The following is a 17669-nucleotide window of genomic DNA, read 5'->3' on the forward strand; positions in this document are numbered from 1 at the left end:
GTTTTTGTCTCTGGGTTGGAGAACTGAGAGATGAGATGGGTGGGGCAGGGGTTTGTTGGCTGTCATTATGCCCTCTGTACTGTTTCTGATTTTTTTTTAAATTATGTGCATATAGTACTTTGATAAAGCACATATTTTTAAAAAGAACAAAAATATATAGGTATTTTAATCACTGGCACAAATGATCAAATGAGATCATAAAATAATGGGCATCAATAAAGAAATGTATTCTTCCATATAAATATTAGAATCAGTGTCTTGAGTTATTTGAAAAATTCTTTGGTTATTATACTATATTTAGGAAGTAATTTGGTGAGGATTGATGGCATTACTATCCAACATTTACTTATTTATATTCTCCGTTACGTCCTTAAGTAAACTTTTATAGTTTTCCCTATAATACACATTTTTCATTATTTTATTCCTGGATATTTTATATCTGTTATGATTAGTATCTTTTTTTAATTACATATGTTCAGTATACCAGGAAAAAACAGTTATTGCCATTTATCATCTGAGTACAAGGGCCTCTATTTTTCTCTAATCCAATGAATTCCCTCAGGTTTACACCATCCGTTTTCTTCCATTCACCTTTATATATACACTTAATGTTAGCATTATCCACTTAGAAACTATATCAAGTAAATGTTGGCATATAAACATCATAATAGATGAAGGAATACTTGTCACAGATTCTTTTTGCAAAACAGTTAAAGTTCTTGTTACAAACAATTGTTCAGTGAAGCCCTTCCCTCTTGAATAAGTAACATATTTCCTTTTTCTTCTTAGAAATATATGATTCACTCATCAGTTCTTAAGTTTGAGAAAATTTATCTAGGATATTGACATCTGAAGTCATAGTCTTGAGATTTTACTTAACATGATCAATTTCACCAGCATCACTAGATTTTAGTCTAATGATATCTCTCCACCATTCTTCCATTGTCTTATTTAGTCTTGTCTAGCATGAATAATTTATGGATAATGTAATAATTCCTGGGGTGATGAAATAGCAAATGTTTCAAGGTGGGAGAAAAATTAATTGCTAAGATCCTTTAACATATCTTTACACTTGTAAAAGAGTCCAGTGGACCCATACGGTAATTGCATATCCTATGTTATCCTGTTCTTTAAAAATTAACTAGATTTTATCTTTTATATCTTAAAGACCTCTAAGAAAGAATAAAAGTCATGAAATATCTGACAAGTAGAACTTAACGAAACCTTGGGCTGTGCCAAGGGATGACCAGCAGGTGGCGCTACATGACTAGAAGTATAAAAGTTTTGACTGTGAAAGTACCTTAAAAAGGAGGTAACACTTTGTATTTGGAAAACTGTGTACTGTAGAGGACAAAGTAAGGTCAGAATAACTTTAAGGGAAAAAAATTACATGAAATGACAACAAGAAAGGTCTCTTAAGGAGTATTTCAGAAGAAAATGAAAATGGGAAGGAAATATTGTACCTTGCCAATAGAAGCAAAAGTAGCTATTCTCTTTTACTTAAAAGTCACTATATAAACTCAGGGCAGTTAAATTTTAACAAAATATTTTAATATATTTTCTACCAAAATGGCAAAAGCTACTTTGGTTCTTTTTAATATATTTGTTTCTTTTAGCTGATATGGATTAAAGTTCCTCCCTTAGACCAAATTTAAATACTGATTTCAATGTGAATCTTTCTACCACTTCACCCATCTGACTTACTAATTATTTACTAGAAATGCAGTTTTCTCCTTCAAAATTGAAATTCTTGTTTTAAAAAAAGTACCTTTGGGGGCACCTGGGTGGCTCAGTCATTAAGCGTCTGCCTTGGGCTCAGGTCATGATCCCAGGGTCCTGCTCTGCAGGAAGCCTGCTTCTCCCTCTCCCACTCCCCCTGCTTGTGTTCCCTCTCTCGCTGTGTCTCTCTCTTGTCAAATAAATAGAATCTTAAAAAAATAAAGTTAAAATTAAAAAACTAACTTTTATATATCACGTACATACATAGAAAATGTTTGTTTACTCAGTTATGACTTAAAAGATGAAAATAAGATTCTATATCAATGGTCAGTGTAAAGGAACACAGATTATTCTAGAAATAACTTATCCCTTCTCTGTCTTTATTTTCTTGAAATTGTGTTGCTTTAATCTAAATAGATGTTTTAGAAAGGAATAGGCTAGATATCACTAGCTATCTCTAAAATATGTATAAGTGCAAGCAAAATATTTTTGTAATAAAAATTTGAGAAGACGTGGAAGAGAAAATACTTCAAAATGCAGCATTTTAAGATTTTCTCCTCCAAACACTAGTCATCCTGAATAATTGATGATAAAATTCTGAATAATCCTAAAGCATGGTTTACTTTCTCCTACAGTGTTCAAATAAGTGAAAAAAGATGGAATAGTAGCAATCACAGCAAAGAAATGTGCTCTTTTTACTGAAGCATAACATGCTGGTAATGAATTCTTTTAAAATTTGATGTTTTCAATGTAAAAAAATTTAGTCAATAAAGAAAAATTTTTTCATGCAAATTACTATGTGGAAACATGCTGTCACCGTTATCATCAAGTATTACTTCCGCCAAATTTTCCCTCCCTCTCCGGGATTCTATTTACATGTATAAATATTAGGGCTGTTCACAACGACTTGTATCTTGTTTGGGGGGGTTTTAAATAGTCTTTTCTGTATTTTTCATTCTTTCTACTCTTCAAAGTTCAGGCAGGACATTTTCTACTGACCTATCTTCTAATACACCAACTCTCTCTCCTCCTTTGTCCAGTTGGCCGCCGCTGAGTTCTGAATCTCAGTTACTACATTTTTTTTCAGTTGTAGACTTTCCCTTTCAATTCATTTTTAAAATAGATTCCAGTTCTTCGGTACAGTTTTTGATCTTTCTTTTTATGATTGAATATATTAACCACCATTATTTTAAAGCATACGTGATAACACCACCAATAACCACCTCATTTGTGAGTGTGCTTCTGCTGTCTTTTTTCATTCAGTCCTGTTGTTGAGTCTGGTGGTTTTTGGATGAATGCTTATCATTGTATGTTAAAAGTTTTGGAAGGTCTGGATTATCTCTTTGACCAGAGAGGTTTCATCTTATCTTCTTTTTTTAAAATTTTTTATTTTTTTTAATAATTTTTTATTGTTATGTTAATCACCATACATTACATCGTTAGTTTTTGATGTAGTGTTCCATGATTCATTGTTTGTGCATAACACCCAGTGCTCCATGCAGAATGTGCCCTCCTTAATACCCATCACCGGGCTAACCCATCCCCCCGCCCCCCTTCATCTTATCTTCTGACAGGCACAGAGTGGTAGCTGACTCAAGGCTGTGTTGCATTTGTCATCTTCTCTTACCTCTGGTTTGCGTTTCCTCTTGGAGTGTAGCCTCCCAGGGATCTCAGCGGAAAGTGTGTGTTACCCAGAGCCCTTCCTTGGTGGCTCTTCTCTTCTGTGTCTTGAGACCGCTGAACCGTCTGTCCTCCTTTGCAGGGCCTTTCTTCAAAGCTTCTTGTCCTCTTGCCCTACACAGCTGAAGAATTCGCTGGGTGTCCTCCTCATTCCCCTTCTCACCAGGCCGTGTCCTTTGCTTCTTTACCTGAGTTCTCCACATAGACTAGAAAAGATGTCCTCGCTTATAAAAGTTCCGTAAGACTTCACCTCAGAGTCTGTATTAAATTAGTTTAAGTAATTCCACATAGTTTTTCATTCCTGTCTTTTTTTAAAATCCAGAATGAAAAGTGTATGTCATTCTCTTATTTGTCTCCTCTTTTGGGTCTTCAAGTCCTGGCTGCGTTGGCAGCCACGAATTTTATTTTTTATCTCTGCAGCCTTATGGGATTGCCAAAATCTCTATTGGATTCTCTACCTCCTGGCACCAGCTGTGTGCCCAAGTTCTCAGCCTTTTGCCAACAAGAAGAATGGCAGATGCTCTTAAGGGTTACAGTTTGTAGAAGGCTGGACTACTTCTCTCGTTTGCTTCTCTCTAGGATCTTAACTTTTCAATTCTTGATGGTCTCAGCGGCTCTCCAGCACCTTCAAAGTGATTTTTAATTTCATTTTGTCAGGCTTTCTAGTTGTTCCTGATGGGAGCGTTGATATATCCAAGCTTTTCCATCATAGCCAGAAACTGTGGTTAAACTTTAATGTTTTAATTATTTTCTAAAAAAAAAAAAAAACCTCATTAGGAAAATATAAATGAAAAAGTAATGTATATACACAATAAAAATTATACAAGCAATAATAAAATGTTACCTCTCCTGAGTTCTAGTCTTACAGTCTTTTTCCCTGGAAGAAAAGTTGCAGTTTCTCATACAACTTTCATATATATATATCCCTCTTCAAACGTGCTGAAAAGATTGGAGAATATGACAAAAATCTTTGTACCCACAACCAGGTTTAAGAAATGTAATGTGGTAAAAATAAGGACAAGGAGGGGCGCCTGGGTGGCTCAGTCTTTAAGCGTCTTCCTTCGGCTCAGGTCATGATCCCAGGGTCCTGGGATGCAGCCCCATGGGCTCCCCGCTCAGCGGGAAGCCTGCTTCTCCTTCTCCCACTCCCCCTGCTTGTGTTCCCTCTCTTGCTGTGTCTTTCTCTGTCAAATAAATAAATAAAATCTTTAAAAAAAAAAAAAAGTAAGGACAAGGAAATGACAGAAAGAGAAATGAAAGGTTAAGGGAACCAGAAAAGTATATGGTGTAATATAAGAATGGCAAAGAGGTTCAAATTATTCACTGACTTTGATTGTTGGTTTTGATTGCCTGGAGTTTTTGACATTTCTCAGGCCCTGTCTAGCTCAGGGGAACAAAGAGCCATAATGGATTTGCCTTGTCTGTTGTGTGCAGATGAGCACAAGTCTGCTGAGTGGTGAAACTCATGCCACTAATTTGCTGTTCCATTATTTACATTGATTTAGTCAGAATTTCTTTGTTAACTAGAGTATTCCGTTTCTTCAAAATGATGGATCATATGACTCTGATAAGTGGAGTTTGGAGTTGAAACTCTGAGTCAAGAAAACCAAATTTAACTAAAGCTATTTTGGGGGAGAGTTCAGATAATGAGCAATAATACAATTAGCTTTAGGTTTCTCTCTGTTTTGTTTTATTTCTTTATTTTCTCAACTTTCACTGTCCTTTTATTTTTCAATTAAGAAAAAAAAGAAAATATCATTGAAATGAGGAAACATTTTAAACCTAACCTTTTCTTTTGTAGGTTGCTTTCTGAATCTAAACAGCTAAACATTGTAAGAAAAGCAAGATCATATATAAAGCAGAGAAAGTATGATGAAGCAGTAAGTATGAGGCCTTATCTATATAAATAACTAGTTGTCATTTTGGGTATGGGGAGGGGCAAGATACACAATGGAGAGCAAAGTGGGCAGGCCGGGGAGCTTTCCTAAGCCATTAAAGAAGGATTGAATTTTCTAAGTAGCTGCTTTAGCCATGGACATGCTTCTGTTATTTCAGATATTATCAGGGGTAAACTTTTTTAGGTTAGCATTGGAAATGAACAATTGCCATTTTCTATAATGAGAAAGTATATTCCAATTTTCTGTAACCCTATAACCCATGACATTTTAGGACATGGCATATTTGTACATTTGACATTATCTATACACTATCAGAAGTCTAATGATTCATACTGAAGCTTCAAATCTCAGCAACTACCCCACTATGTTTTCCATTAATTTTCTTTTTGTTAAATGGTCATAAGTTTGAAGAAGGAGAGAATTCTCTTTTCAGTTTCTCAAATTGCCTAAGCAAAATACATGCATTTCTAATGCTTATTTTTGTTATGGTTTTAAAACAGTGAGCTATTGTTTTTCTGTTTTAATGATGCTTTATAACTGATGTGGTTAATCTGGTATGAGAAAATAAAAAATGATACAAATGTGGTTATCTCTGCTATTTGGGATCAATATTAGAGAGACTTCAGTTCTTTCTTTTGTATGTCATCTGTAGATATTTCCACAGAGTGAATCATTTTAAATCACTACACATATCATAGTTTACATTTAAAATGCCCTTCCTTATCAAGATTCAAAATTCATTCTATTCAGGAATTTTTCTTGTACTTTGCAAGAAGATCCTTGAATAATTAAAATCTGTTCTTGATCCATCATTTACAGTTATGCACTCTAATTTTAACAATTTTCCTGCGTTTAAAACTTAGGTTTTCTGATTCTTCCCATGTGGCAAGTCATGTTTTCCTTTCTCTATAGGTCTCCCTTTGCAAGGAGCTGATTCATCTTGCATTGAAAGGCTTGTCCTATTATCACACTTATGACAGATTCTTCTTGGGTATCAATGTTGTTCTCGGTTTTGTGGGATGGACATCTTATGCTTCTTTGTTGATCATCAAGTCTCATTCCATTACTAGAGGTGTCAGCAAAGAAGTTAAGGTATGTTCAGAAAAGATAATGAAGATTCAGATAATGGTGTAAAATCACTAGGACCGGGGAAGGAAATTGAATCAAATCAGCTGTAATGAGTTCATACAATGTGCAAGTCATACTAAGCTAACTCTTAACCTTTCATTTGCTTTTGTCGTATTGGGTCTTTTTTTCTCAGTTATCTTTATTTCTCTGGTTGGGGAAAGGGTATATTAATAATAATGGCCCCGTAACTTAAGAGGGTTATAAAGATAACTTACAGTTGAAATCCTCCATCACATTAACTGTTGATTTTCTATTCCCTTTAGTAATTATTTAGCATGTTATAAGCATCCCATATCTTTCCGTTACAGGTGGTCAGAAAACTACTTCAAAACAATATATTTAACTTTATCTGATATTAAAAGTTTAGGAGCTAGAAAGCTATAAAATCCTTACTCAAAATGTCCCTTTTTAAAATAATGTATGTGCTTTTCTGGAACTATTACCTTCTTTCAACTTTCTGAAATTCTTAATGCATATTCTCAGAGCTTTTTGTTTATCCTCATTTTAAGAATTAGACCCAGTTTACTGTACTTTCAATGAAAAAAAAAAACAAACAAACCCAAAAAGCTTTAATAGTACTTCATATTAACTGAGTAAAATAAAAGTACATATATGGTTTTACTACATTAAAACACTTTACTCTTTTAAAATTTATTGCTAATTATCATTTATTAGGGAAAATGTGCCATTTCCATTTCCTTTACTTCATTCTAATGATTATTACCATGTCCAAATCCTCTACAAAGTAGTATATCTGGATGATATATTATTAATACTAATAGTCTGCAAACATTTCCAGTAGTAACTTTTTCCAATTTTATATTTTATTTTTCTGTAATGAGGGAAAGCAGAACAGTAGTGTTTATTCCAGTTTTTTTTAATGCTTTAGTGCCTTTTAAATAATTTCCCTCAAGAAATTTTCATTATTTGTATATAAAATTGATGAGGACAGGAATAATTTTTGACATGGTAGCAGAAGAAACAGAACCAACCGTGTTTTAGCAATGGCATTCTGCTGGGTATTTGGAATTTGTCATTTTAAACTCCTAACAATGCTGGAAGTAGGCATTATAATTTTGTTTTACAAAAGAGGAAATTAAAGCTGTTTAAGTATTTTGCAAAAGGCCACTGAGCTAGGATGTGGAGGAATTGAGATTTGAATCCAGAACAGTCTTGGGCCAAACACTGCCTTTTCATGTTTATCTTGATATTCAGGTTGTTGAGAAAAGTTATGCAGTCTTTAGATCGATGAATCAACACGATTTCATGGCTGATAGTTCTCCTGTATTCATTCATCTGATAATGCAGTGAATGTTTAATTGAGTGTACAGTATAATGCTAGCTACTGCCGAGGCTGTCCAAAAAAATAGAAAATCTCTGCCCTCAAGGAGCCTGGAATTAAGTAAAGTAGGGAAGAGATGTACACACATAATCACCTTATCAGATGTAGGTCAGTATACTACACGACATTGCAAAAGACAGCTTTAACATTTAACAACTTTAATATACATTGTGATACAAAGACTGTCCTATTTTAAATAGAGGGGAACTTCAGCGAGGGTGATGATAACAGGAAAAGTAAGTCTTGATGGAAATTTAACAACAATTGGGAGAAGAGGAGAATTGAAGCAAACTGAATGATATAAACAGAGGCAGAGTTGGGAAAACGTATGATTATGCTGGGATAATGAGTAGTATTTATTGAGCCTCACTATCCCAGGACTATCCTGGGTGCTTTACATGTGTTATTCCATTAAGCTTAACACTACTCTAACTTTGGTAGTTGCGATTCTCATAAATACAGATGGGGGGAATTTAGGCTCAGAGAGATACATGTTTTCTTCAAGGACACACTGGTATGAAATAACTAATATTTTCTGACTTAAATTCAGGCTCTTTCTACACCATACTGCTTTCAAAATAAATAGTTCAATTTGCGGAGAATGTGGAAGGTTTGTTCAAGGGACTAATAAAAGATTATACCAACAGTATAGATTAGGCTGAAATAATCAAAGGCCTCAGATGGTGGACTATAGATTTTAAACCATTACTGAAGAGTTGGTGCATTTGTTAGAGTTCAAACAGAGTGAAGGAACGAGTGGGATATATATATTAGGAGATTTTGTGTAAGGAATTGGCTTATGTGATTGTGGGCGCTAGTTGGCAAGTCCAAAATCCAGGGGTCAGGCCCTCAGGAGGGCCAGACTGGAGCTGGCCGGTGGGAGCTGAAGCCGCACTCAGCAGTTGCACTTTCTTCTACTGGGAAGCCACCCTTGTGCTCTTAAAGATTTTCATCGGATTGAAGCAGGCCCACCCCAATTACATAGGATAATCTCCCTTACTTAAAGTCAGCTGATTATGGACTTTAATCACATCTACAAGATATGTTCACAGCAACACCTAGATCAGTGTTTGAAGAACTGGGGATGGTAACCTAGCCAAGTTGACACACAAAACTGACTCAGTTGAGGTTATCAAAAATATTTTGAACCCTTTGGTTCTGTTTGCAAAACATTCTTATTCCTCTTCGGTGAGAGTTTATAACCTAGCGAAGTGATGCAATGTGAACAGTTCTGAACGAAGAATAAAATGCCAGTGGTCCATAACCTTAACTGAAGGGAGGCATGGAGAGCAGTTAGGAGGTCAGATGAAGCTCAGCTGTGCATGTATGTATTAGAATGCAATGCTTGCAGTCGGGCTGTAAGGAGGCTTCACAGGGGAGGCTGTTGCCAAAGTGAATTCTTTTTTTTTTTTTTTAAACATTTTATTTATTTGAGAGAGAGAGTGCGCACGCACTAGCAAAGGGAGAGGGAGAAGCAGACTTCCCGCTGAGCGGTGAGACCCGTGCGGGACTCGATCCTAGGACCCTGAGATCATGACCTGAGCTAAAGGCAGATGCTTAACCAAATGAGCCACCCAGGCGCCCACAAAGTGAAGGCTTAAAGGGTGAATAGGATAGTGCAATAGAAAAAAGGAAGGCAATGCACAGAGTGAGCAGCCTGTGCCAGATGAGGAGAGAGGTAGCATGGCTTCTTGAAAGAGCTGCAAGCCACTGATACAGCCAGACTATAGAGGGCCTGCAGGGGAGGGAGCGATGGGCTTACAACAAATATCCTCATTGCCAGATGAGGAAACAGAGCTTTAGACAAGCTAAACTGGTTAGTCAAATTGACAAGCAACCAGAAGGACAGCACTGGAATTAAATTTAGGTCTGACTCCAAAACTTATGTCCCTTCTACATGACAGTGTCACCCAAATTATACAGGTCAGTTCTAATTTATCACCATTACAAGGCAGTGAATATCTTCTTTTCTTGAAATGTAATTTGCTATGGCTCCTCTTCATTGTGTTCTGCATGTAACTTCTACATACTCTTCTCCTCTGCTTTTTTGCCAGTTCAGAAGTTACTTGCTTTAGAACTAAATATCCTTATTTTGCCATGTGCTTTCCTTTATTTTCTTATTACCTAATAAAAATCCCAAAATATTAGCCCCTTAAACCAAGTCTCATGATTTCCATCTCGACCTGTATGGTTTGAACTCCTTGAAGGCCAGCACCTAGTACAGAGCACAGCATAGAGTGTGCAACTTAATCAGTGCTTGTTGGATGAAGGAGTGACTGTAAGGCACCAGCATGGCTCGTTATCATCAGGTGTTCTTGGAAGGGCCAGGGGACGGTGGGGAGTCAACTTATGGTAAAGTAGAAAATGCCCCTGACTCTTATTATTTAAAAGCCGTTCAATCTTGTACTTCAGCTGAACTGAATTCTTCATGATTTCCTTTCCTACAGGTGGATACCATTGGTAGTGTCTATTTTAAGTATCAAAGGATTAGATTATTACACCATATTATACTGACTGCAGAGAATCCCTGGAATTTTTTTAGATACTCTTTTCAACCTCTTTTGTTATTATTTTACTAGTCTCAAAATGATGTGAAACCAGTCTCACCTCTTAAAATGAATATGTGTCTTGGCCACCTTCAGCTTATAGACTCCAGCTATCCACATGTATTTGAGATTTGTGCCTTCCTCTGGGACCTCCCTTGCTTTCTCACACATCTCCATTCCTGGTGCTGTTCACTTACAGGTTTCTGTAGTGCCTGCTGGGACTAATGCAAAGAAGTAGGGAGGAGAGAGTAAAAATGACAGTAATAATAGCAGCTGTTGTTTACTAGGCATTAATGACATTCCAGGCATTTTGTTAAGCTTTACATAATCTAATTTAAACATTACCAACCTTGATAAGTAGATATGGATTATTATTCTCATTTTACGAACGGAATGAAATTAAGTCTCACTACAGTTTTGTACTTTGCTCATGGTTGTATATGGTTGTACATAGAGCAAGTGACTGAGCCAGAATTTGAGTTCTGCTCTGTGTAGTTCTAAACTCTTTTTTTTTTTTAAAGATTTTATTTATTTAATTGACAGAGAGAGACAGAGAGACAGAGAGAGAGGGAACACAAGCGGGGGGAGTGGGAGAGGGAGAAGCAGGATTCCCGCCGAGCAGGGAGCCCGATGCGGGGCTCGATCCCAGGACCCTGGGATCATGACCGGAGCCGAAGGCAGTCGCTCAACCAACTGAGCCACCCAGGCGCCCCGTAGTTCTAAACTCTTAATCACATTGCTGTGTTTCACCTTCCTTTTTACAACTATGTCCTAGTTTGTCCTTGTTTCTTACTTCCTTTCTGGTGACATATTATGCCTTTAAGGAGGAATTATAAAGAGGAAAAAAGTCTCTTGTTTCCCTCCCCTGCAATTCCTCTACTCCAGTGAGTAATTCTTAATTCTCACCTTATTTAGCTTTGGCTAGCAAAGCAAGGGGAAAACAGAGACAAAACAAGGGACAGGCGAAAGAGAATGCCGAATTGCCCCTCCATTCCTGGGTTTTTCCTCCGGTGCTGTTCTTGGCATCACAGCTTTCCATAGGTGTGTTCTTTTTCCAATTACTGGAATGTCTGTACCTGAAGCTTGCTTCATTACTCCTGGCCCAGAGCACCCACGGGCCTGCCCAGCCCATGGAGGCCATCACTCGTGGCTTACATTGAGGAACTCCTTTCTTGTTTGGCAGGTGGTTGGGAAGAGAAGATATGACCGAATGAACACACTGTGGTTGGGCAATGGAGAGAGGAGCGTGGGCAGCATGTCAAGTTGGAGTTTGAATAGATAGAAGCATTGTTCCAAATGAAGATTAAGTCCCATGGTTTATTGTGCATTAAATGGGCTTTTGTGAGCTGGTCAGGGAGCTCAATCAACATTTATAAGATTGTTACTAAGGAGAAATATGTTCAGAGTTCCAAACAAGTTACTTGCAGACAAACTTGGGAAACATAGTCATTTTTAAATTGAGAATTGCCTAATTGCAACAATGCCAGGATACCCAACCTTTTCCTCCGTAATGATACTTCTCCAATGATAGCATTTTTTTTTTTAAATGCAGTTCTTCAGTTAATCAGGTAGTTGTGTGGAACCACTGAAAGAAAGTAGTAATATGTCTCTTCACTTTGTAAAATCTCTTTTAAAAACCTATCAGTTAGCATGAATTTAGAAGTGTTTCAATGTTCTGTTTGATTTTCAGAAACCAAGCCACCTCCTGCCTTGTAGTTTTATAGCTATCAGTGTTTTAGTAGCGTTTTTCCTTCTGATTCAAGACTGTCCCTGGACTTACTACGTATATTGTTTGTTGCCAGTGCCAATATGGTATGCTGTGCTAAGAGAGTAAGTAACACACCTTGCTGTCTTATCTTACACTTCATTGACAGTTTAATTTGTATTTAAAGTGCATTAGATTTCTGTAGCATAAATCATAAAAGATATTTATAATACCCTCCAATCTCTGAGCCCTCCCACTTCCTTTATAGTAGCACAGATGTTGCATATAAACGTCCTTTTTGTTTTGCCTTTATCTTTTGACTTCATCTTTTTTGCCCTGAGGTAGTATTGACCTTGTTCCCTTCTTTGTGTATGTATCCTTTATAAATAAGAAAAATCTGTACTACAAATAGAATAATTAATGTTGATAGTACTATGCCAGGAGTAACGTATATTTTGAATTTGTCTCATCATCTGAGATTCCGGTGTATCATGTTTCACAAGGACATGTACATGTTTTCTTTCCTACACATTTTTGCCCTTCCTTTCATAGCTATCATGTAAACCTGGATGAATGGAACTTTGTAATTAAATCCAGGCTAGTAATGTGTACACACAGAGGTGGATATTATTCACATGTACCATGGTTTCTACCTTTAAGTGCCTCCTCACAAGCTGGAAGTAAAATGGATTCTTACCATTGTAGAAAACATCAGAGGTAGAGCTCTTAGGCGAGTTTAAAGTGCTTTAAAATAAAACCACTCAAATATTGGGCTGGTTCACATTCATAGGCAGCGAGGGTCATGTTGCACATCTTGTTGACCTCTATATTTGCACCAGTAATCTAGAATTTAAACTTAGCCTTGGGCATCCAAGCATCCTCTGAGCAAACCAGACCCCAGAAGTAGGGGATCAGAGCCCAGACTTAAGGGTATTTTCAAGGTTGGCCTGAAAATTTCCAGGGTTGGCCAGCATGTTTGTCATGACATGATGTGTATTTTTATCCTAATTTTTGTTAACTCCAGCTTTGACCACACTGTTTGAAGACATTAGGTATTTTAAAATACTAACATATTAAAATATCAAAATAAAAATTAATATTAAAATGTTTAAAATATTAACATTTAAAAGTATAAGACAAAAAGACACAAACAAAATGACATAGTGTTGCTTCTCCATTTGAAAGGAATGTGATTGCTGGATATATGTACTCTGGCTTAAAAAGTTTTAGAATGAACGTTTTATCCTTATAGAAAATTCTATTCTACTACAGAACCTCTCCTGAATTATTAAGTGTCCTAATTATGAAGATGATGTATATATTTAAACTTTAAGAGGAAATGTGATTTTGAATGTACATTATGTTCTATCTTTATCTTTTTGATAGATTATTTAGAAAATAAAACATAAAAATTCACTTTTCTTATAAAATCTTGTAAATGATTTACAGAATCATCTCTTGTTTTCTTGTGCTTATTCCCTGTGGAGAACATAAGAAGCATTCTCCTTTGGACTGGTGTTATCTTTGCTTTCCTACATGGCACCTTAGTAGTTTTGATAACATTATGTGGCCATTTTTTTCAGTCAGAAAAAGATCATAAACCAAATGATACTGACCTTTTCTAGTTACCTACTTAATCACTACAAATGCTAAAAAAATTTTTTCCAGTGATGAAATGTAAAAAGTACTCCAGTATGTAATACAGTTTTAATGGTTATGGATTCACATTTAATTACAATGAGTATACAATTAGCAACATCTTAAATTGGGTTTGGAGAAGGTTATTTAGTTCAGTGAAAAAGTGCAATTAGGAGTTTCTCCACCTAGATTAGGAAAACCTATGCTTATTTTATTAAGACAGTTGAGATTTCAATATGATTGATCTTGGTGAATTTAAAATTTTTTCCAGCTTTTATCCATTTGGGTTCATTGTATTTTATTTCTGATCCTGTATCTGTAATTGTATGTACTCATGTTTAAGCTAAGATCAAACATTTATTTATCATTAATGTTTATTTTTAAAACAAATTTTTGTGATCATTATCAAATTCAGAAATTACACTTTTTCCTAAAATACTTCTAGCTTTCAAAAAAATGATTTAGGTAAGTGAACCATTGAAAGGAATCTGTTAGAGATTATATTAGTTTTTGAATAACCTATGAATTGAAAAGTCCCTGATTTCTAGGTTTGTGCAGTTTTTATTTTTTACCATATATTACCTAAATTTTTTTGTTCAATATATAATATAAATAATCTTTTTATAAATAATCTTGACAAACAGGTTTCAAGTCATTCAAGACTTTGTCTTATCACTGTTGACCTTTCCTCCAAGTCAGTTGGTTGGATATCTGTTCATCTTTACCCTGGGAATTGAAGTATTAGTGAGTAATGTACCGCATTCCAGTATTTTCAGATCTCTTTCATACATATGTAACTCCTCTTAAATGACCTCATTTTTCATTTCTTCTTTGGAATGCATTGCTAGGTTCTCAGTTTCTTCTACCGCTACATGCTCACAGCTGGACTTATTGCATTTGCGTGTTGGCCATTTATCACTCAGCTATGGACTCGAGCAAAGGTATAAGTACTTGTTTTGACATCGGACAGATTAGTAGCTACTTTGTTTTGATATGTGTTTAACTCAGGGAATTGTTCATTTTTAAAGAAAAGGGTAGGATATGTCCTTACATAAAGAGCGTGGTCCTTTTGACAGGAAGACTGAGGTTACCTTCAAGTGATTCACATAGACTTTCATATCAAGATGAATTGGTCATGCAGTGACTGAAATAACACCGAGGCAGAACCGGTATATCCTTCTCTAAATCACTTCCTAGATTCTGCTGGCCTCAAATACCAAATCTAAAGGATGGTATTGTCCAGAGCAAGGCAGCGGCTTGGGAAGCAGTGCTCTCAACTCAAGTCAGAGGAGTCACCTTTCTCCTAGCCTTGAGAATTGGCTCAGGTTTCCCCTCTGATACTTTTTGATGACGGTACCAGGAGGATAGAAATATCTTCTTTCCACCTTCTGAGAACTTAGAAGATTCTCCAATTAATGGGGTTTTTGATAATTTTTTGTCTTAATCTAATTGCGAAAGTATTTTTACTTCCTTCCCTCCTGAGCTCAATCACTTGACTATGATTGTAGGCCAGCTTTCTTATAGATGTTATCAGTATATGGTGTAACATAAATTGATTGAAGCCCTTGCTGTGAAATATGACCCAGGTTTAAATTCTGGCTGTTTCACTTACTGGTCATAGACCTGGTACCATTGATGCTTTAACATCTCTGAGCTCCGTTTCCTCATCTGAAATATTGTAATATAACCTGCCTCATGAGGTTATTGTGAGACTTTAATCAGATAATGCTCATATTATACCTAATACAGTACCTATTACATGACAGATCTGCCACCAAGAGGAACTGTATTACAATTTAACAATTCTAAGGCTTTGCATGTGGTCTTCACAGTCGTGCAGTCTGTGAAACACTAAAGACAGTTTTCTTTACCGTACTTGTCTAAAGATAACTTTTTTATTTATTTTAGAGCATCTCACTGAGTTGGATTTTCTTCTCCTTGCTCCTGGCAGTGTTCCCACTGATGCCCGTTGTAGGACGAAAGCCAGATATCTTTCTAGTGTATGAACAATATTTTAACTTATTTTCTTTTCAATATAATTGTTTTTCTCAATCAGCACTGTGAAATATGAACCTAATCTTGGTCATGAGTTTCAAAATAAACTAGTGAATAAACTAAAAGTTAAAATACTAATATCAAACAATTAGTCATAAATATTGGCTCAGGTTCTGGGGAGCATTAAAGCTCATTGGTGATGCTTCTGGGCCTTCAGAAAAAATGAAATTGGGCCAAACATTGATAACTTAAAATGCCAAAAAAAAAAAAAAGTCTAGACTCTTTTGTATATTGAGGAATCAGTAAAAGGATTCGTATGAAAAAATGTTCTCTTTGCCAAAAATGAAAATATCTAAAACCCATTGATGTAATCTTTGCCTTTGAGCATTTCCACACTTTAAATGTCTTAGAATAATGAAATTCTCTCCTAATTTGCATGTAATGATCTCTAGGGGAGAAAGCTCTGTACCGTGACAACTTTACCATATCTAATCACTTAAACTGTTAGAAAATTCTGTATACTTTACCTAATTCTCCATGCTGTTGTCACATTTATTTCTTCTCAATATATCCCAAATAAATCTGTAAAATAATTGATTACCTTTGCTTTTGACTTTACTTTTAAATTATTCTCAAGAAATCCACTGGCTGTGTGTGTGTGCACATGTGTGCTTGGCAACTAAATGATCTGTATTTTGTGTAACATTTCCTCTCATTTTCTGATCATGCAATCATCTTTGTTACTTTGTTTTGAACTCTGTATAAGCAACTTTTTTTAGCGTTTTAACCTAATATTGATGAGGATATATCTTTTTTAGCTGAAAGAATATTAACTAAATGATATTTTTTAAAGTATGTGTTAATTTTTGAGTTTCTGATATTTATCAGTGAACACATTTTATCTCATTCTGTGAAGTACTAGTAGGGAATAAGTCAGGAATTATTCCAGAAAGTCAGTTTATTAGCAGAGCCCAAAATAATTGTATTGAATTCTTTTTTTTTTTTTAAGATTTTGTTTATTTTTTGACAGAGAGAGACACAGTGAGAGAGGGAACACAAGCAGGGGGAGTGGGAGAGGGAGAAGCAGGCTTCCTGTAGAGCAGGGAGCCGGATTTAGGACTCGATCCCAGGACCCAGGGATCATGACCTGAGCCGAAGGCAGATGCTTAAGTAAAAACATTTTGTATCTGTCATAAACTCTAGTAGTAGGTAAGAAGATGAATTTATTGCTTGTTTCATATTTCTGTGAGCTCTCCTGTTGTCTTTACAAAGCCCCTTTCCCCACTTTGGTCAATCTCTGCCTTTCTGTCCTGCTCAAGCAGTGTTGACATAGTTGAGCAGAATTTATACACTAAAAGGAGAAGAGATTATATAAATAGTCTCCATAGAACTTTGCCACTTGCATATTTTACTAAAGATGAATTCAAGAAGCAAACTTGTTAAAACATGAGAAATCTAATTTGTATTTTTAAAAATTATGTTTTTTCCCTCTATGCTTAATTTAAGTTCCTCAGTGATTTACGTTTGTGCTGGTATTCTAGTAAGCTATATTTGCAACTTCTTTATGTTGACTCCTGGTTCATGGAGAAATTTCTACTCTCCATTTGATCTCTCACATCACCTCCCTTCTTTAGACACTTACCAAGACAGATATGTAAAACATTTAAGGATAAAATTAAAGGAAAAAGCAAAAACAACATAGCTATAATATTCTTACTCAAGTCTCTAAAATAAAAACATTTGCCAATGAATTAAAATACCAAATTTTTTTTTAAAAGGAAAAGCAAAGAATCTTGATCATAGATGGCTGTTTTCATAAGTCTTAATGGTAATCCGTGTTGAATGTATAACTACTTTTTTCCCTTACAATTCTCAAAGAGTATTAAAAGAATCAAAACAAAAACAAGCAAGTACTTTCCTAGGAATTCCTGCTTTGCATTCATTTTTAGCCCTGCCTTTTGCTCTTTCTTATTCCTCTTTAACCAACTCCTTTTCTCTTAGTTGTTATATTGCCTGCC

General features: G+C 35.7%; 1 protein-coding gene across 9 annotated transcripts in view; it reads left to right on the top strand.

Annotated features, from left to right (window-relative positions):
- Positions 1 to 17669, top strand: part of PIGN (phosphatidylinositol glycan anchor biosynthesis class N) — a 109173-nt gene that overhangs the window by 41588 nt on the left and 49916 nt on the right. For 8 of the 9 annotated variants that reach the window (XR_003211134.2, XM_025886728.2, XM_025886727.2 and 5 more), the window contains 6 exons: positions 5201 to 5279; positions 6210 to 6389; positions 12004 to 12143; positions 14301 to 14400; positions 14505 to 14597; positions 15565 to 15656. Coding sequence is in view for 8 of the 9 variants with exons in the window: in XM_025886728.2 (XP_025742513.1) it covers positions 5201 to 5279; positions 6210 to 6389; positions 12004 to 12143; positions 14301 to 14400; positions 14505 to 14597; positions 15565 to 15656 (684 nt within the window). In the remaining variant the exon portion in view is untranslated. The remainder of the gene's footprint in view (positions 1 to 5200; positions 5280 to 6209; positions 6390 to 12003; positions 12144 to 14300; positions 14401 to 14504; positions 14598 to 15564; positions 15657 to 17669) is intronic. The other variant, XM_025886731.2, reaches the window with a different exon arrangement.

This window comes from Callorhinus ursinus, unplaced genomic scaffold (genome assembly GCF_003265705.2).
Source record: "Callorhinus ursinus isolate GAN/ISIS: 27379988/994484 unplaced genomic scaffold, GSC_fseal_2.0 scaffold11, whole genome shotgun sequence".
Classification (NCBI taxonomy): domain Eukaryota; kingdom Metazoa; phylum Chordata; class Mammalia; order Carnivora; family Otariidae; genus Callorhinus; species Callorhinus ursinus.